The 21,910-nt window shown below is 39.2% G+C and overlaps 1 protein-coding gene across 2 annotated transcripts in view; it reads right to left on the minus strand.

The window, feature by feature from the left end:
- The window catches only part of LOC121947580 (serine/threonine-protein kinase SBK1), a 6,610-nt gene extending 944 nt beyond the window's left edge, over positions 1-5,666 (minus strand). The window contains exons 1-4 of one of the 2 annotated variants that reach the window (XM_088082467.1): positions 5,436-5,666; positions 3,424-3,591; positions 2,372-2,574; positions 1-2,209 (exon numbers count right to left, since the gene is read on the minus strand). The exon at positions 1-2,209 is cut by the window's left edge and continues 944 nt beyond it. In XM_088082467.1, coding sequence (XP_087938593.1) covers positions 1,538-2,209; positions 2,372-2,574; positions 3,424-3,586 — 1,038 coding nt within the window. In that variant the 5' untranslated portion in view covers positions 3,587-3,591; positions 5,436-5,666 and the 3' untranslated portion in view covers positions 1-1,537. The remainder of the gene's footprint in view (positions 2,210-2,371; positions 2,575-3,423; positions 3,592-5,435) is intronic. The other variant, XM_042492688.2, reaches the window with a different exon arrangement.
- Positions 5,667-21,910: the final 16,244 nt, after the last annotated feature.

Raw genomic sequence — 21,910 nt, forward strand, 5'->3', positions numbered from 1 at the left:
TTTACATGCATCTTGAAGTGATACCAAATGTCAGACAAAAAGATGTGTTGCAGTTGAGGGTAAAATTTATGAAAAAGTTTTCAATTGAGTTTACCTGTAAGTAATCGGCAGAATGTGCTAATTCTACAGACAGCTGACAAGAATACATCATATAAATCAAAGGTAATACTGTATTAAAATGACTGAAATGTGCAATTCACTGTTAAAACTCTTAACAATAATAATTAGTTTGTGCAACTACAGTGGGGACACCCACAGAGAACTGCACTGCCTTCTGTGAGAAAACTTTACACAACACCACCACCTTGGGTAGAAAGTCAGAATTTGCAACTGCGGTATGTTGCACTTAAAATGATTGAGAGGACCGTTATACTGAGGAGCAACTCTGAAAAAGCAATGCAGATTTAGCAGTCATTACAAAACAAAACAAAACAAAACAAAACAAAACAAAACAAAACATGGTTCATAAATACAGATGCATTTAAACACCCAATGTGTAGGATTTAGGGAGATTTATTGGCTGAAGTGGAATATAGTAGAATAACCTAACTCTAGCCCTACCACTAACACTAAGTGGTTTATTAATTACCTGAAATTAAATAAAAATTGTGTTCTGTCATTTATTACTACATAGGAAGTGGGTCCTTGTCCATGTTGCACTGCCATGTTTCTACAGTGGCCCATAACAGACAAACCAAAACTACCTCAAGATGCAGCCATTCAGGTTTTCGCTTCTTCACGACGGCCACCATAATTTGCAGCCCATCCGCTTTGGAAAAACCCAGAATTTTTAACGTATATAGCTGCGTTATTCAGTGTTCACTGGTTTAAGTGACCTGGCACATGCGGGGAGGGCAAGACCGCCGCAAATAATTCTGCTTCTGTCTGAGACATCCTTGACATCTGGATCATAAGTTGTCAGAGAAAAAAGTGAACACATATCAGCAGGTGCTAGGTTAACAAATTGCCAAACAGGATAAATTGGCTCATGATAAAAACTTCCTGAACATCTGGATAAAAAACAAGATGAGCCCCCTTTTAAGTTAAAATAGGTGAGCATATGTATAGAAGAGCTGGGCAAGTGGGCTGGCTGAGACATGCCAAACAGGGTGGGAAAAACACTGATTTGTAAAGCAGAACTCCTTTATTCAGTTTTTTTTTACAGGTTTGAATCACCTACTCCATTTGTTTTGGTGAGCAAGAGACCTCTGTGGGTAATTTGGCTCCTGCTAAAAAAAACCTCCTGAACTTATGAACACTGAAGAAATTCTTACTGGGAAAGGTTTCAACTGGTGGTGGTCTGCAGTGCCCTTCTAACACAGGAACTCCAGCAACCAAACTTTATGTTGCAGTATGAATCTTCCTCTCAAATGGTCTTTTAAATTGTCTCTAGGACACAAATGTGTCACCATGATGTAAACACGATATGTTTTATCACTGCAAATCACATGTCTGATGCCAGGCACCTATGGTTGTATATTTGACGTGATGTCTTGGCACATTGAAGCTATGGATTATACACAAATGCAGTCTTTTACTAAGTATTAGACTGTACCTCCACTTTGTCATGCTCTGGATTATTCCTGGAGTCACTGACTTTTTCCTTCTCTGCTGTCTGCTGCTGCCCAATGCCATGTCCCTTCTTAAGCCAGTCCTTCTCCACAAACACTCTCACCTCCCCCACTGTGCACCTCTTTTCTACATCCAGAGCCAGGAGCTTACTAAACATCTCCATGGCATCTGGAGTGAACCTTTGCCACAAAGGAGGAATGTCCTCCTCAGTGTAGGGTCTGTCCTCCATTCTGCACCAGTCTGCAAACTCCTGGTAGAAGTCGTCTGAGTCCATGCAGCGTTCCCAGGGAAAGTAGCCCGTAAGGATGCAGAAGATAACCACCCCGAATGCCCAGGTGTCCAGGCTTGGCTCCACACTAAGTGGTGGAGCGGTCACTTCTTTCTGGCCCTCCATTAGAGCCACAGTGCAAAGCTCTGGGGCCATGTAGGGCAGGGTTCCTGTGATAAAGCGTATCAGAGTGCCTCTCTTCTGGGCTAGGCCAAAGTCTGCCAGCTTGACCTGGCAGCAGTGATTGTCCAGCAGGAGGATGTTTTCAGGCTTCACATCACGATGGACCAGGCCATGGCTGTGGATGAACTCCAAAGCACTGGCGATCTGGAGGACACAACGTTTTACCGAAGATTCTGGGATACCCACCTGGAACAATCAGACAGTTGAAATCGGGGGCAGGTCAGGTCAGCTTGCTGACATTAGCATTCATGTCAAAGCACCACGCTGAACCTAAATACATCCTCACAGAGCCATTAGCATGACATTAGTCTTAGTGTCTTAGTTGTGTTTCGCCAGTGTTTGACTCACCTTTGGCTGGATGACAGCAAACAGGTCCCTGCCAATCACAAGCTCCTGGGCAAAGCAGTAGTGCTCATTAGACTGGAAGGCAATGCCAAAGAGGCCCACGATACAGGGGTGGCAGGACAGGTGTAAGGAGATGCAGTACTCTCGCAGAAAGCCCTGCAGCTTAGTCGAAGCTTTTGGCATCACTTTCAAGGCCATGGGAGTCCCTGCAGATTATTTATATTTAACTTTGGCTATTATTATCACTGTTCATGCACATCTTCTTTGTCTTACCAACAAAATTTAGCATACATATACTTATGAACACTGTGCTAATATTTGGTAATTTCTGTATACTGTAATATTTATAAAATACACAGCTGCAAGGCTTTTCTGCAACTATACACTTCACCCAGGTCAGCCCCCTTATTCCAATGGTTTTCCAAGCCTCCAGGCCTCGAGCCAGCCAGCCTCATGCCAGCTCGTGCTCTGCGTTCTGCTCTGTCCTTTGTCATTGCTCTACTTTGGCTTGGATTCTTTTTCTCTTAGGTTTGCCTAGAGTATGATGCTCCCCTCAGAGAAGTGTAGCCACCAGTCTCATGTTTTTCTTTCAAGTAGTACTTTTCTATTCACCGTTATTGCTCTGTAAAGTCCTTTCTTGTCTCTCCTTTGCTCCCTATCCAGTTTAACTTTGTGCGCTATAAATAACAATAAATTTCTAAGTGCCTGGAAGGTTTTGAAAAGTTATTTATTTTGTAAATTGGAATGCTAATTTATTTTGGGTGGGATTTCAGCACACCTACACATAATTGTGACTGGGCTGACAATTACAAAAAGTAAAACATATGAAACAAGGAAATTTGATTATTATTATTATTTGATTATTTTTTTTAACCCCAGGCAGTGGGTCAAAAGAATATTAAACTCTTTATTTTTTTCCTAGGAATAAAAGGGCACCAGATCAGCTAGTGTAAAAGGTTTTATGAATCTGATTATATTTCTCTTACTGGTGATAAAGAAATTGCTAACAGGTTATTCCTGACTGAAAGAGATCAGAAATCAAACTGTAGTCATACCCCTGAAACGATGCGTGACCAGCAGCACTTTGCCGTATTTCCCTCGGCCAATCTCCTTGATGATGTTGAAATGTTCCTGGATTTCCAGCTGACTGAGGCTCTGTGCCGTGATCTCCATCAGTTCGTCGATCAGGCTGCCGTCAGCGAGGCCCAGCTCAATCATCTGTACTAACACGGAGAGGACAAAACAAATCAAGCCTTAGGGGGGTGAACACACATAGTTAGTGAAATGTATTAAAAATCAACTTTTAAAGATCAAATATTTTTAACATCTGATAGGAGGGAGTAATTAAAAATGCATTCCATTATCCCTTTATTTGAAAAACATCATTATATAGAATTTGGGATACAGGGGACAATTCATCCTCAATGTTTAGAAAGTGTGCATTTGCCCCTACCAATAAACCCATGGAAGCAGCAGAGGAATTTTATTTTGATGAAATTGAAGACATGATAAATCAATACAAAAAAAGATATACATTTTCATAACAATGTTTTTTGGTTTGAGCCTAACCCGACCCTTGTAATAGCATTCTAGTGTTCATCCCAATATCTACACTAATAGACAAAAATGCAATAGTTTGACATTAATGATGTTTCCAGTACATGTGATCAAATTTCATATCTCTATCATTTCATGCACTGTAAGTTTCAGTTATGTTGTGTAAAGATTTGGTGGAAAGCAAATACACGGCAACATTTTCCCATAAACCACCATCTACCCATTACTGTACATATTGAATACCATCATAGAAAAAAAAAAATGCTTGTTTCATCACTTCAAATAAACTAAAATTAATGGATTTTTGCTTTGTTTTCTTTGGAACTAACCCAGTGTGATTTGTGTTTTAGTATTTATTGTATGCTGTACATCTTGTATTCCTTGTGTTTATGATACTGCAGACTACACAACAGATTGCACCTCAGGGATAATGATAAAGATATCCTGATCCTAGGTCCTGAACTAAAGCATAAAATAGTAAGCTAACTTTCATTATTGCATATAATAGTGCAAATTCTATTTCTTTTCCTTTTATTCTTTTTTTTTTTTTGTTTTGTTTCTACACTCCAGCTAAAATCTTTGCAGTCACTAATCGGACACAAATAGACTCACAAAAAGCTTCTTTTCTCAGGACTTTTGAACTCTGTCCTCTGTATGTCCTCTCTACGTCTAGCACATTGTCAATTCAAGTTTATTAATGGAGCACATTTTCAAACAACAACCAAATTGCTTTACAAAGAGATTAAATGAAAATGGGAATTTTCAGGAATTAACTATTACTATAAAATAGAAACAGTGACAAAGAAGAGAATATAAGTCAATTAATAAAAGCACAGAATATCTTGATAAAATCATAAAAAAGCAGCATTGTGCAAACAACAAAATGAAAGTTGTGACAATTAAAGGGCTAAAGAAAAGAACTGATCCACACTTTTGGGCCCACGATTGAAAATGCTTGATGACATTTGGTTTTTAGCGTGAAATAGACTGCAGTGATTGGTCACCAGCTCTAAGGAGTTAAGAGGTGGAATAGGGGACGAGCAGTTCCTCTGTTAATTTAATTTATTTACTTCAGTTGTGACATTATGTATATATATATATATATGTGTGTGTGTGTGTCTGTGTGTGTGTGTATGTGTGTGTGTGTGTGTGTATGTGTGTGTGTGTGTGTGTGTTTGCACTTCTTTAAAGTTATGTCTTTTTTTTTATTTTGGATTGTCAACACTTGTCTTTTCATATAGTATCATTCTGAGTATTCTGAGCAGTCCCTATCCCTGGTGTATATGAACAAACAAAACAAAAAAACCCAAAACAAAACAAAATAAAAAAAATACTGTAATCATTACAAACAAATCATTAGTGCAATTTTAATATTCGTTTGGTCAGTGGTCATTTGTACATCCTGCTATTAGAATTTCCCATTAACAGCAGTGACAGCAATAGCATTGAATAGTAGTAGGTATTGCTGTCAATTCATATTGATTAGATATTGATCAGTTTCAGGTCTTACCTTTAATTGGTTCCAAATATCGTCACTGGAGTCTTAAAGCAGGCAAACCAAACTCACAAAATGACTCACACACACACTCACAGCACCATGCTTACAGCTGACAAAACACAGCTAGTCTATTTACTGTGGGAATGCCGGTTGAATGTCCGTCCCGTCCGTTCTCCACTACTGCTGCTGCTGGTACACAGATCAGCGTGCAGAGTGGACCTAAGAGCTTTACACCACCCAACACCCACTATGCTCTCTACTGCAGCGATGGGGACAGAGCCCACTTTGACAGCTGATTACAAACTGCCTCACACACACACACACACACACACACACACACACACTGGCCTACATGCACTGCTTCTGTAAGTAATGCATATGCAGAACGCTGGCATACATTTTGAATAACTCAACCATATATTTCTTCACCTCTTAGTTGTACTTTCATGATTCAAGGGTCTGTCACCACTGATAGGCACATGTACGCGCACACACACACACACACACACACACACAGTTGTAATAAGCTTGGGACCATATTCACAAGCATTTAAAACATACACTGCCTCGCAAATATTGAGAGAGAGAGGGAATTATTTAGAAAATATCATCATTGTAATTCATTTATTTATTTTTTTTTAATGTTGACACTTGGACCTTTGTACTAGGAAGCTTTATGAGTACAACCCTTGAATCTACCATTAACATTTTGTGGAAATTTGTTCCATTTCATTCTCATTGAGCAGAGATGTCGAAGTAAATGCATAGCACAAAACATGAGTGTGGTACTCTGATTAGATTACACGTTGCACTCAGATGAACTAACAATGATACACACAAGTGAACACATGTCCCGAAAGGCCCCTGCCTCACTGTCATTCAACCGTCAACAGGGAAACACTATTTCCTTGTGTAAGGCAAGACTCGGTTTGCTGGGAATGTCAGTATTCGTGAGAGACAGGAATTCACTATAATTGTGTTCTACATAGCTGTTATGCTGTGGCTTTACTTTTTAAAATCTTGTATGAATAACAGAATATGAGTATTACTAGAGAGCACTAAACTTTTACAGTAAACAACGAAGAGCAAGCACGTGGGGCATGGTTGCCATAATGCAACAAAATATAAATTGAAACGTCTATAAAATGTTTTGGTTGAGGAGTGCTACTTCATGTGTGGGTATGGAAAACAGCTGCTCTTTGGATCCAAGGACAAAGCACCAAAAATAGAGGGAGATGTTAGACTTGTAATTTGCTTTTTCAGTAAGTCATTACCAAAAAAATACAGAGGCACACTGTTTTGCAAAAAGCTTTTAATAAATGTGGTAGCTCACAGATATACCAAGGTTGATGTCAGATGCAGGGCAATCGGGGTATCAAATGTTCACAGGTGCAATCAGTGAGGTGATTGGGCACACATTCAGGCAAGCTGTAACACTATTTCATAACAACAATTTTTTTTTCAGATATGGCACATAGTCCAGCTCCTCATTCAGACCTGGGCTTGTAATGACCCTTAACTGGAGAATCCAAAATGTTTCTCTTTGTAATAGAATGAATGTAAGATGAATTAAAAATAATTTTACTTTACAGTATATAATCTTTCATGGTGCATCCTCATGACAAATAGACCACATCTCTGAACAGAACAAAACATTTTTTCAGTCAGACTAGCAGCAAGGCTCTGATGGCAAAGTCATTCTGTCCATTAGTTGGCAGGCTGGTCCACCAATTTGGTCCATTAGATTCATTGCCTTGACATTTGGTGCATTGTTCATGGTCCCTAAAGTATGAATCCTATTGACTTTGACCATCCTTCGACTTTTTCCTCAAGAGTTACTATGAGTTTGTGGTGTTTATTATTATTATTGATATTATTATTTATAATTGTTTATAATTTAAAATCTTAACAAAAACATTTGGATGGAATCAATAAATCTTGGTACAGATATCCCTGCTTCCCAAAGGATGAATTTGGGGATCTTCACAGCACCATCATCACAAATATTATGGTTTCCAATACACTAATTTGCGTTTAGAGGCAATTAGAAAATTGTAGAATTCAATAATGCTAAGCCAAGATGATGAACATGTTAAAGTTTACACCTCCAAATTATCAGCATTTTAGCATTGCCACTGTAAGCACATTAGCATGCTGATGTTAGCCTTGAGCTCTGAGCACCACTGTATCTAAGGACATCCTTACAGATCTGTAAGGTTTCTTTTGTGTGGTGCTCGGTGTGGGTTAGGGTTAGGGTTAGTTAAGATAAAGGAGAAAACCAAAAGCTCATGCTTTCAATTTTATTTAGACTTAATGATCACGGTATTAATTATCCAAACTGTCTTCAGAAAGGTATAAATATGCATGATAAATGTGGACAAGGCAGTAACATCCAATGCATGTTTCCACCTAAAGGCTTTGGGGGCTTTACGGCCCTGAACTTGAAGCCATGAAAGCACTCAAGCTGTGGCACTCATACAGACAAATCCCCTGGGGTGTCGCCTACAACTCGCCAGAGCTAATGGGGTGTTGTTGTCTGCACTTGTGTGCATGTAAGTGTGTTTATATATGTGTTTGTGTGTTTCATTTACTGTCAACTCACTCAACACTCTGACCCCTGGTAGTTATTCTGAGGGCAGCGAGCACCCACACGATTTGGACAAACGATACAAAGAAACAGATACTTTGGTGTGTTGGCCCTCACGAGGTTGTGGTGGGTTAATGAGGTGTCAGTCACTGCCATCATGGGCTGTTGAGTTTCCCAAAAGCTACAAAGGTCACTTAGAAATAGCTGGTATAAATTCTTTGGGTGATCAATACAAAATACTTGGACATTAGGATGGATTGATGCTCTACCTTTTCAAATTAGCCGATCGTAGTCCGAGACAAATTTGTTGATGCAGTTGTGTCTATTTTTTCTACTTCACTGATTCTAACAACATTCTGTTGTGTTCTGTAGCAGCTCGATAACGTCATAGGAACCCACATCAGTGCTCTGTCAGGTGGTGCGAGGCCATCAGTGATTTAAGTTATGTTGTGGAACGTGTTTTGAAGTTTGCGATCATCATGTTACGCTGTCACCACAGACATGGGGTCATGTCATATTCGGGATCCTTTACATCCCAGGTTGGGGTAGAGTAGTCTTTGAGGCGCCAGATAGGGTCCATATCTGAACTTCCTGTTTCATCGCAATATCACTGCCGTCCTCATAGTCTCATAGGAATGGAATTACAGAGCTGTGTAGACTGACAAACCAAGACTTCTTGTGGTACCTTTGGCAAACATTATGAGATCAATTTTAAGAAGATACACCATGCAATGTAGTTTCAGCTGTCAGTTCAGAGATATCAGTGAAAAGAGTATTGCTATTTTCCACAATTAACATTGTAGGGGCATTCTGCACTCTCTTATTTTTGACATGCAATGAAAGTAAAACCAAAAATATCAATTCCAAAACAAACAAGAGGGAATATTAACTCCAACTAATGATTGTGCCCTCCCTCCTCCACATCATGGAAAGTTCATCAGGAGAAATGAGGCTTGTGTTTCCAAAACATGACCTGTTTTCTACTGACATAGCTGAGGACACCTTGGGCCTAATTAGTCAGTCAGGGTGTCTGAGTTCATATTACCCACAGTTCTCTGAGAAAATCATTGAAAATCTTTTTGATTATTACAGGAACACTTTGACATTTAGGAAACTTTGCATGTTTGCCATCCTTCAGAGAGTCAGTCCAGAAGATTAGTATCAGTTTCAGCACTGTGCATTCAGTACAAAGGTTAGTCTGAGGCATGGTGAACTTCGTGGCTCAAAGCCTTAAAGGGGAAACTGGTTCATCTCCATCAACACATACATTGTAGCAACTCAAATACCAGTTGCACGATGCATCTTGCCTTTTAGCAGGTGTAGAAGAAAATAAGACACGATAGCTTCAAGGGCACTTGCACAGATGACATCCTGCTTCCAATTTCAACAAGAATAGATCAAAAAACTAGCTGAGACACATCCTTTAAAGTTCAGGGACTTGTCTGTGATTGTAGTACTAGAGTTACCACATGTAACCACTGTTCTTTTCTCAAATCCTATGTCTTATAATGGCCTCTATAGGTTGAGGAAAGATAGCCCAACAGCTGCATCTCTGGCTGAGAGCACTGACATATCCAGCAGCAATATGCTAGTCATGATCATGTCAATGCAACAAGCTCAGATCTACTAAAATACATGATTTTGGTAGAGGGAAACACTGCTCCTTTCCACTTAACTGCAATTATATAATGGCAGTAACTATGGCAGTTCTCCAATATTAAACAGCATTCAACTGTCATATTTTTGGTTGCCAGTTGAATGTAAATCCAACAATCACCTTTTTATTGTTAAGTCTAGAATGGATTGTGTGTTTGGTTTGGTTGTGTGTGTGTGTGTGTGTGTGTGTGTGTGTAAGTCTACAGGTAATTGCGCAAACTACTGGACCAATCAGCCTCATAGTTTGTGTGCACATTTATGACTGTGTGCTCAATGATCTGTCATGATTGCGATGATTCAAAGATGTTAAAAAACCTGTTTTATTGATTATTTTACACTGTAATTGACCACTCACTCCTCTGTAGCAGTAGGGGTAGTAGTTTTCCAAAAATCCACTAACTTATCACCAGCCGCAGGCAACATTTTAGCCTTTATCATGGCTCAAAAACTGATATACACAGAAAAAATTGCCAGTTGCCAATTACCATCTGCAGATCGATTCCATACCTGAAATGCTTAATCCACCAAAGTTAGGCATGCAACTTTATGACTTTATCTTTGCCTCTATCTTGACAATAAGGGAGCCAGGAGGGACAATTTTACCATGTTCCAGCTGCCATGGCTGTAACCTGGTTTTGTTCTGTCTGCTGCATGACCTCTTACCACAACAGTAGTGTGGAGCATTTTGACAGACTAATACTGTAGACCTGCATTTGATCAAAGATTTGTGGCTGTGTTTTAATTATTTAAAAAAAAGACATCCATCCTCATAATTATATCAAAGACTATGTATATTTCACATACAGTCCATGTTAGTGTAGCGGTCCTTGTACTACTCTTGCATTGTGTATTTAGTGACAAGGCAGACTTTTTCACCGTTGGCGCGCTCGCTGTTTATTTCTCATCTGGCATGGAGATTTAACACACAGTCAGTCCAGTTCGCCGTTTATACACACACATACACGGCCCGGAGGCAGCGAGGTCTGACTGTTCAACCAGTCCACAAATGAACATAAAATAACACAAAGCGTACCTGGCATGGAGATTTAACACACAGTCAGTCCAGTTCGCCGTTTATACACACACATACACGGCACATACACAAGTAAAATGAAAAGAAAGTGCAAGTTAGCTAACATGTGTAACTTTAGCCATTTGTAAACAGAAATAAAAGACAAATATATCGTCAACTTTTTTAAAAAAAAAAGGCTCGACCGTACGGGAGCTTTATGATTCAAAATGCAACTTAAACCACTTCTTAATATTAAAATGAAAGTAATTAATATAAAACAAAGACAGAGCTCATACTCATGCACCTACCCCGGAGGCAGCGAGGTCCGACTGTTGCTACCCCCCGGGGTGCACGACCCTAAACCACAGGGGTGCTGACTTTACTTACAATAGGAGACCCCAGTTCCCGTGTTTTGTAGTGTGTTTTATATGGCAAGTGGGATCACATTATCTCTTAACTCCGTTACATTAGCAGGAAAACATTATCTGTTTTGTGGAACGCAATTCAACCCCATCAAAATTAGACGAGGCATGGATTTTAATTAGCTCCTGGGAGACTTCTAAAAAACACGCTGCAGTGTGTCTGCTGGAATTAAAAGACTGTCTACAGTGGCAGCAATCAGCTCAGGCAGCCACTTGGTAGAGATCTGCACTGGACTGGATGCACTTTTTAAGTTAATATTCTGGCTTTGGATATTATGTATTAAATGTGTCCACTATTAATTAAATTGTATTGATCAAGCAGATTTAATACATTTAACACTTAGTGGCACAGCATAGACTTTAGCTTAAAAAATACCAGATTTTTTCCTCAATTTACTTCTACTCAAAGATCTGAATGTTTTGGGTTTTCAACTTTAAGTAGAATAGACAGCGACAAGTGTTTTGAATGTTGAATTCCTTACAAACAACACATCTCACACAGCTGTTCTGAACAATTGCCAAATAGACAGAAGGGTGGATGACATATGACATTTAGTTCAAGGCTTGAGCGTTAAGATCGAGAAATTTAGCCCTGTGTGAAATTGCAATAACATGTCATCATTTACAAAAGTGTTGCTCTTATCACAGACAATATCTGACAGCTGCTGTGAGCACTGGCCAGGCCATTAATGTGAAGTTGTGACTTTAGTCTTTGTACGTGCAGAAATCGCCTGTACATGATGTTTCAGTCATTTGGCTACTTCACACACACTTTCTTTTTATGTGGCTTAGCATGTGTGTCTGTGCATGGTGTGTGAGGGTGGTTTGACCTATTCTACAAGGGTGAAATGTCCCCCAAGAACCACACATTAAAATATAGACATGTCCAGACATTTGCTGTAAGCACCTGCCATGGGAGAAAAGATTTATTAATCACATGTAATGATTCTGGGTATAGGGTTCTTGAGCGTGAGAAACTGCATCTTTGCAGTCCAACTCTTGATGACAGATGATTCATCTTGTGCTATGGTAGTTTTACACACACACAAACACACACACACACACACACACACACACACACACACAAATAAACACATACACAAAGCTTTAACATTACAAAATTACATTCTTGAGCTGCTGCTTTTTTTTCTTAATCTTAATGATTATAAAATTATTAACCTTTTTAAAGTATTTGTTAGTATTGTATGGACACTTGATAAGTGTTTTTTTTTTTTTAAACACTTGGTAAGCAGATTATTAATGTGTTCATCAACTTTAACTTCTTCCATAGAGTCCATAATACTGCAAAAGATATTTGTAATCATACTGAATGATAAATATTCGTAAACCAACTCTGCTGTGTCGTGATTTCTTAACACTTTTGGGAAGACTGGACTAAGTGTTTAAGACTCATTTAAGTTTCCTTCGTTGGTTAGTCTTGGTTTTCTGTTGTTGGGCTTATTGCTGGGAAGTTTGTGTTTTCTTGGTTTTGGGGTTTCAGTTTACTGTGTTTGATTCTGTTATGTAATGTGTAGCAGATGGACCCGAATGCAGGAGACAGCAGGTAACTGGAAATCAAAAAGATACTCTTTCTTTCAAGGATTCAATAACTGAACAACACATGATTCAATCAAGGATCCAACAAAGACTGAACTAGAAACCACGACTTAATTACAAAGTAGACTGACAAGGGGTTGAAGCACAGGTGGAGAAAAGCTGGGAGGCAGGCAGCTGATTGGCTGGGAGTAACTGAGGAGCGGGGAACAACTATCGAGAATAATACAAGACAGGTGTGTAGCTAGCTCGGACAAATTCTATAACAGGAAAGGACTAATGAAGCTGATGCAGGCAAGGTGTGTAACTGGGTAAATGAAGTAAGGCAGCACAGGAACACAGGAAGGGAAAAAAAACAACTATAAAAAACACAGCAGACTGTTGCAAGCACCCTATGAATGATGCTATGTTCTCAGCATAAAGTTATATAATTGAGGTTTAGGCAAGTAAAGTTACTGTGGTTAGGTTTAGGGAAAAGAAACATAATGCGGATGTACCTTAAAATGACCCAAAGATCCAAAACATTTTCATCTCTAGTTATCACGTGTTAGAGCTTTGTCAGTGGACTTGTGTGTCTAAATATTACATTTTAGGTATCCTTCTGGGTCTGCTCTAAATGCTTTGGGATGCCACTACTGTGATGTCATCAAATGTGCATGGTGGGATGATGCTGGACATTGTTATTTTTAGGCAACAACAGAACACGACAACCAGTGCTGAAACCTCGATAAATGCATGAATGGTTAGGTTCATGCAACAAGGTGACGGATGGTTAGGATTGGGGGAAGGAGGAACACGGTAAGATACAGAAAAAAATAATTTTATATTCAAGCGTGAAGTGAACATCTGGCTGCATATAATAATGTCATAACCAGGTCTGCCTCACCTGACGCAGCAGTATTTTACAAGCTTGTAATGAGAATGGGCTGAGAGTTCTGAACACAAGGACAGTCCTGTGTTTTATGACCCATCCAGCATCCCAACCTAGCTCCTTATGTGTGATATCCTGTGCATTTCCATAGGATATAATATGTCAGGAGGTAGGTATGTATGTAGGTTAAGTACTACAGGCCTGTGCTATGATGGTATGTCTGTCACGTAAAGTCATGCATTTAACGTAAGGAGGTTACGTTTAGGCAAGTAAAATTACTATGGTTAGGTTAAGGGAGAAGAAACATGTTATGGACGGACCTCAAAATGACTTAAAGTTTACTCAAAGTTCTGAACACTGGTCTCCCTAACCTACCTCTTGTACCGCTACTGGACCGCTTGGGATCACTTTCTTCTTTACCCCCGTTAGCGTATTGGTCATGTGATCCCAGCTTTTCAAGATACATGGGCTATGCACAAATTAGTGATTATAATAACATGGGATATGGATGAATTTTGGTCCATTACTTTTCGTAGGGAAATGTACAAACAGTACAGTATATATATATATATATGATCAGACACAAGTGTAGTGTCTAGCAAGTGTATTGTAAAACATTAATTAGTAGTTTGAATACATTTCCCCTATACATATACATACATATATATATATATATATATATATATATATATATATATATATATATATATATATATATATATATATCCAAAAACCCTGTAAATGTATTAAATATGTAATGTAATGCAGTGACTTACAGAAAGTAGTTTCAGGGTAATGTGCATAGTAAACAGTAATCGGACCTGACTAAGTAGAGTATGTGTAATGTACTACAGAATACCGCTGATGAAATATGCATGTACAGCTCTCTGATGTCAAATAAGGGGGGTTGGTCAGTGGGCCTTAAAATAGAAAGGTTAGTAAGTGGATGGACTGAAGGAATGGAGTTTACAGCAGTGCTAGTGTTGACAGAGTGGGTGAAGACAGGCTGCTAAGATACGGTTACAGACTGACATGCCACTTCAGGGTTAGAGCTTTCTGCATGATAGAGTTGTACCTCTGACCTCAGTTTTTTCAGTTAATCAGATAATTTTTTACAACAAATGTACAGCATTTCTGTTTTTGTAAATACCAAATAAATGTGATAATATGTTGCTTTTTCATATTATGGATGATAATAATAAGCCCTAGTGACAAATTAGATTCTAGTAAGAAGGAATGATGACATTAAAAAAACCTCCCAGACCCTCTTGTTGTTGCAACCTTTTAACTAAAGTGCTCTGCCCTGTGTGTCCCTGACTCTCGGCGGGAGGTTTGGGACGTGTCCTCTCTTGGATGATGTATCGAGAGTCAGTAAGTCTCTTGGTCATGGGCACAAATATTTTTCGATAGTCATGGATATGTTTGATATGAGGACGTAGCTTGACATCTGAATCGTCCAAACATTTTTAAGTACAGATATAGTTGAGACAGAATAAACAAGTGGAGATATTATATGTACGCATGTTCCCATAAAAGTGCTGTAAAATCTTAAACTCTGAACTAGAGCATGTACAGTGGCACTCTTTGATGATTTCTTTATTGCTACTTTATTTTTATCCAAATACTTACCTTAACCCTACAATATACAAAGAGAGTGGACCAATTTTTGTAAGTGTTGTTGCTGACTAAAACTGATGCTGACAAGCATTGACTGGATAGTGTTTGATGCAAAATATGATTTTGGGGCAGTAAGTTGATTTTTAGCCACACTAAGCAGCATGATTGAAGGAATGGCTAATCTGACGTATCGATCAGCCAGTCCACCACTTTAGTCAAAAGATATATTTACAACTATAGGAGGACTGACATGAAATTTGATGATGGTCCCAAGACTCAGTCATCTTTTAAACCTGAACTCTCCACTGCCACAACAAGGTTGATATATTTAAACTTCATGGAAATATGTCAACAATTTTTGGATGGATTACCATGAATGTTGGTTATCCAAGATAATGAACATGGTAAACTTTACTCTTCTAAAGAATCAGCATGTTTGCATTGCTATTGTAAGCATGGCATCATGCTGACATTAGCCTTAAGCTCTGGGCACCGCTGAATCTAGGGCCATCATTACAGTGCTGTTAGCATGGCTTCTTTTATGTAGGATTGGTCCATTATTAGTGCAGACATTCAAAGCCCCCAGATAATGAATCCTACCAACTTTGGTGATTTTCTGTGCCACCAACATCAGATTTACATTTTTACTTTTGAATGCCATGTTGGAGGATAATCAGAAGGATTGCCACAAAACTTTGGTATAAACAGGACCTGCTCAGGATAAATCATTTCCTGCACTTTTCTCTAGCGCCATCATTTATTCATTATCCATAAACACTTACCCTATTCAGGTTATCCAGGAGGAAAGGACACTATCCCAGCTGACACTGGGCAAGAGGCGATATACACCCTGGACGGGTTGCCAGACTATCACAGGGACACATGGAGACAGACAACCATTCACACTCGCAGTCACATCTACAGGCAACTAACCATGAGGAAGCAGACAACCTGGAGAAAACCCACGCTGGGCCCGGCCTGCAGGTAAGAAAACTGTAACCTTTTTGCTTTCTGAGGGGACAGTGCTAAGCACTGCACCACCATGCTGCTCCCATATGCCATCATCAAGTAAAATTTAAAACCAAATACCTGCAAAAATAATGACATATTGACCTTAATTCTGCACTTACAAGCATTTTTTAATGCCAATATGCATAGGTTTTAATGTGTTGATATTGCCCACACACTAATCAGGGGTATTGCACATACTCTTGTTATGCTTTGACAATATTTCCCTCAATTTCATCACATTTTTTTATGAATTACAAGGGGAATATATTGTGCAGTTACTGTACTTGCTTCATGTTGTAAACTATTCACTCAGCACAGGATAACACACAAGACAAGCACCCAATCACAGTTCTTGTGGTCCCCATGTAGTAGCTCCTGCTGTAGCCTATGGTGTAGCCTTTGATGTAAGGTGAGAGCCTGCATATATTGGAGCTATAAGTATGGTATAACTGTCAATGCAGAAGTACAAATCCAGCTTTATTCTTGTTAAACAGGTTGAAAATACTTGCTACTTAATGGCTACTGCTCTGCGGTGTTGTATGTCTCTTCTAATCTCCATACTTCTGGAGCAAAACCTCTCCAAAAATCTATCGGGAACATATGACAAATTGAGCTGTGATAGCAGCACAGGTGGCTGGAAGGTGAAAGATATGATGACTGGGGGCTAAGACCCGATGGGTGTACAGAAGTTATGTGCAGGATGCATGTTTAATGACGCCTCATGTTCCTGCCAAGGCAAATATCAAACAATGGAATGAGGAGCAACAACCAAGGCGGTCACACAAGAGTCACGTTACAACGTGAACTCTCTCTCTTTCCTCTCTTCTCCCACCTCCCTCCAACTTTTTTTCCATGCAAAAAGAACCCACACAATGTTGTTCTCTCAAGCTTACAGCAGACTCTTTGGTTGGTGTTAATTGAGATAATTGTATGGTATGAGGCTGAGGCACCGCTATGCCCCTCCAGTTATTCCTATCATGGGGTAACAGGGTGGCACACAGATTCCATAGAGATTTTACAGCGAGCAGAGCGTTGGAAATGTATTCTGGCATGGCATAGTGGCTGTAATCCTCTGAGGACTTCCAAGTTGCTAGATACGGTGTGTTGTGTTGTATCAACAACTACTCATATAGTAGAGCTGTGTCTTGTGTGGAACCTCTAAGAATAGCTCAATGGTCGCTGATATTCCGTCAACTTGGCTGGTTGGACTGTGGCAATACTCAGAGGGAGGTGGCAATATAAGCAAAGGTCTCAGTGACTGACTCTTCCATAACACTGTCCCATGGGGGGAAAAAAAGTTTGGAAGGTTTGAAAAACAACTAAGAAAAATCCATCAGGACAGTGTGATATAGTAGAATGTTTTGTTAATGATTTAAAGTCAATCTGTGTATCATTATGGTTAGATTTTGTACTGATGACACCGACTGTAGTGGTAACTACCACAGAAGCTATTCTGAGGTGTTTATATGTCTGTCTGTGGACAAAGTTGTCAACGTAATAACACAAACATGTGAGATAGTGTCACAAAACTTAACAGGCATGTAACTGAGATCAAAATGAAGGTTGAATTTGAGGATGGGCAAAGTATGAGCAAGGGGCCAGAAGTGGGGGGATAGGAAGGACGGAAGGGGTGCAGGAAAACTTTACAGGTGTTTAGTTGAAATAACAAGGAACACTAAACACACACACACACGCGCACACACACACACACACACACACACACACACACACACACACACACACACACACACACACACACACACACACACTTTAGGCTCCTGGCTGACATTTGCATTAAACTGTGGAGCAGTGGATGTATTGTGACTAAAGTGATACCATATCAAGATGGGCTCTATTTAACATTAGTAACAATGATTTTTTTTAATCAAATAATTAAAAAAAAATAAATCAGAAACTACAAAACCTGCTATTTTTTTTTTTTTTTTTTACAATTTCTTGCTTTACACCCAAAAATAAAAATGCTGTCAAGATAAAATAAAGCTCACTGGTATCACGTATTACAAGTGATTTTGTTTTAACATTGACATCTTCCCCATGGACACTGAGTTTAATTAGAGATACTGTTGTGTTGCTGTACAAGGACTCTTTAGGTCAAAGCTTTGTAAGTTGCAAGTCCCTCCACTGTTCATATTATATAATGTGTATAGTAAGGGGTGTCTGATTTATGAGCTCTGGTAACGAAGTGTAAAGAGCACTGACCTCTGTCATGCTGACAGCTTTGGAAACTATTGTGTTTGATCTATGGGGGATTCCATCCTTTGTCATCTCTGTTGAATGCTGCTGGATGACACTGATGATATCTAAAACCACATGACACACGCAGGGAGACACACACTCATGGCTACATGATCCTTTAACACAAGAAAAGCCAAGCCACCACCACCAGTCACTGAAGATGTTGATGAACATGGGAGCAATAGAAACAAGGAAAATGCTGCCCTCTAGTGACATTAAAGGCAAACGCATTTTCTATTGCTACAGGCAACATTAAAATCTCTGCTGGCCTGTTATATATTTATATGAAAGGAATGCTTTTTAATTATACTGTAGATAAACCTCTTACCAAAATTTTTCGAAATCTTCTCAGAGCAGTCAGTGGTGCTATTCTGGCTCTGTCTAATGTGCCAAACACCAAGAGCAGAAACTGGATAGCTAACTCTACACCTCACTCGGGATTCTTCACGCTCTGCACACATTAACATCTCACCTTGTGAAATGGAGTTTGCCTGAACGTAACCTAAGCACTGATGTCACTCTTAAGGAGTCCTTTGAGTTCATATTACAATATACAGATTCTGTACACCATATGTGAATACTTACATGTCGTTGAGTGTGTGTTAGGGGCTTGAGCAGTTTTACAGAGCTAATTTAAGAGATTATATTTCCAATAAGTGCATTGCTGTTGTGTGTATGTTATAAAATTAGGTGTGTTTTGCATATTATTTTACTCTGTATTGAATGTAACATGTTATATTTGAGACTTTTTTTTATTTGCCAGACATTGCCCTATAGTTAACACTGCATAGCATCACTGTCAACTGTTAAAAAAAACCAAAACAGGATATCCTAAATTGTTGTCCCCTATGTGAGGGTGGACAGAGTGCTGTTAGTGTTTTAATACAGAGAAAGGGGTAAGTTCATAAAATAGCCAAATAAAACAAAACTGTGGTCATGTCAGATGATCTTAAAATACCAAAAGGTGGTACCACTGTAACATTTAATCCACCCTTTTTATGTAAAAGCACATTGAATACATGTGTGTCAATGTTTGTTTAATACTGGCAATATTTTCCTCAAAATTTGTTTTTTTCCCTTTTTTGTCTGAAGCTTTGCTTTCATAGTTTTCTGTTACAAAGCAGCAAATACATACAGAATATGGCATTTGTGATATCCTTATTTCAGGTTAAAGCATCGAAGTATTGATCAAATTACACACTGTACATTTTGAATAATGTACAATAAACTGTACAGATAGGCCACAATATATCTGCCTTCAAAGACAAAATATTCCAGGCAATATGTTAGAAAGTTTACAGTTTTATTATAAGCAATATTGGGCATGTTTTGTCTCTGTTAAAGCAATACAACATAAAAACAACAAAATATCAATGTCTTCTCTTGCCAATATTCAGCTTCAAATTATCATTAGATCTTGTGCTGGCATAGAATTTTGGTCACCCAATGACCTAAATCAAACTAAATATCAACATCTAATGATGTTGGTGTCGAGCCGAGATGTCATACCTTCTGGATATAGTGACAGTTTTAGTAAATATGACTAACATTTATTGACATAAAAGTTACCAACTGAATCTTAAGGTAAGCTTTCTTGGCAGGGTGCAGGACGTTTGTTATTCTCTGCAGATCTCTGCTGACAAGGGGCAATGTTGTGCTTAGGTATAACAATGGATGATGGAAAAACCTTTAAATTTAACAGAGAAAAGGAAAATTTCTTAAAAACTGTAATGCAACAGTATGAAAAAATGCTTGAAGTAAATATGAAAGAAACATGACACACATTAACATGTATATTAATAATAAAACATATTATTCTGGCATTTCAATTTCATGGGTATTCATCTATTTAGCTGACATACAGTAAGTACAACTCTGAAAACCTCAAATTTCTCTTATCAAAATGAGCAATAATAAGGTGCACCAGTGTCAAAGTCCCAGCATCCTGGCAGTACACACTGTCTAACAAATGTCCCCATGTTTTTTTAGAGGATAAGGCCAGCATCAGTCATCGCTCCTGCTCTGTTTCCACCAGTCAGCTCCTTGGCATTGATGCTGCTGACAGGGCTGTGCTCTCCAGCAGCCACCCGTGAAAGATGCTCTGTTTGCAGGGCCAGGACTCATGCTTGGCTGAGAGACAGCAGGGGGTCCTGGGGTCCGAGGCCCTGACCGCTGACTAAATTGCTGTTCTCAGATTGTTGTTGAGTGTGTGTGGATGGCATCTTGGCTGGTACCCCTCTCTTTCACAGTCTAGGGGAGATAGCCAACAAAGCAGAGAAATTGAAGTGACAGGACCTGCTGCCTGGCCCCCATACTGAGTGTCTCTCTCTCTCTCTCTCTCTCTCTCTCTCTCACACACACACACACACACACACACACACATTTTGACATCTTTGACAACTCCACTCGACATTTGGCTCATTGACAGCCATCTCATTCTTTTCTCTATATGGGTCACATTTAATTTACATCATGGTTTGGCTCTACCGGCTAGTTAACAGTGGGCTCTTGGGTGAAAGTCCAGGGTCTGTTGGACCCATCCACCGTCCCTCCCACTTGTAGACTCTATAGAGATTTTCCAGCCCACTGCCTTCATGTATCATACCACCGACAGGTGACGTTCAGCATATCGACAGCACATCATACCGCTGTATTATAAACTGATGGTGCCTGGCAACATATCATTATGCTGCCAAAGGTGGCTTTTGGTTCTAGTGTCTGATGTCAAAATCACTGACCAAGCAGCGGCTTTTTGACGAACGGGCAGTTCAAATTAATTTGGCAATAAAATATACTCTTGGTGTCAGGCAATTCTAAAAATGACATGAAAATACACCTATCCGCAGTAGCGAATCTTCCTAGAGGCAGCGTACACTATTGCATGTGCCAAAATGATTTTTTTTTTTTTTTAAATTCAAACATAAGGAATGTGGTAGAGTGGAGTGTATGGGGACAGCACTTCAGTAGGACAAAATGAAATTGGGGGTGCGCAAGGGAAAGTTTGCTTATGGCCCTGAATGTGCTAGTTGTGGCACTGCCTATGCAGTGTAAGAGTTAATGTTCATTTGGAAATGCAGCAATATCTGACAGTTGCACAGTGCTTTACAACAATTTTTGTCACATAGTTAAAAAAAAAAGTATTTCTGTATAAAAGTAATGCCAGCAGTTTCTTTTGTTTTTTAATGCATAACCAATAAAAAGAAAAGGAATTAAATCCAATAAGAAAATGAGAAAACTGTATTCCCCTGTCATATTGCAATGAGTGAAATATTAGCGTTAACATGTATGTGTACATGCATCAGTTACATTAACTGGAGTTACAATGCAAACATGCAGTATTTGTTCGCTCTGTCCAACAAACCACAGTGTTCCCCTGCTTTGTGTTTACAGTAGGAGATGGGTCATGTCTCTGGGACGTCACAGTGTCAGCTCTGTCAACAGGCGCAGAGGGAGGTGAAGCTCTGAGTGACGGCTTTACAAAGAGAGACACAGCGAGCATGT

The sequence above is a fragment of the Plectropomus leopardus genome, chromosome 9, assembly GCF_026936395.1.
Source record: "Plectropomus leopardus strain MGB_pleo_1.0 chromosome 9, ASM2693639v1, whole genome shotgun sequence".
NCBI classification, from domain to species: domain Eukaryota; kingdom Metazoa; phylum Chordata; class Actinopteri; order Perciformes; family Serranidae; genus Plectropomus; species Plectropomus leopardus.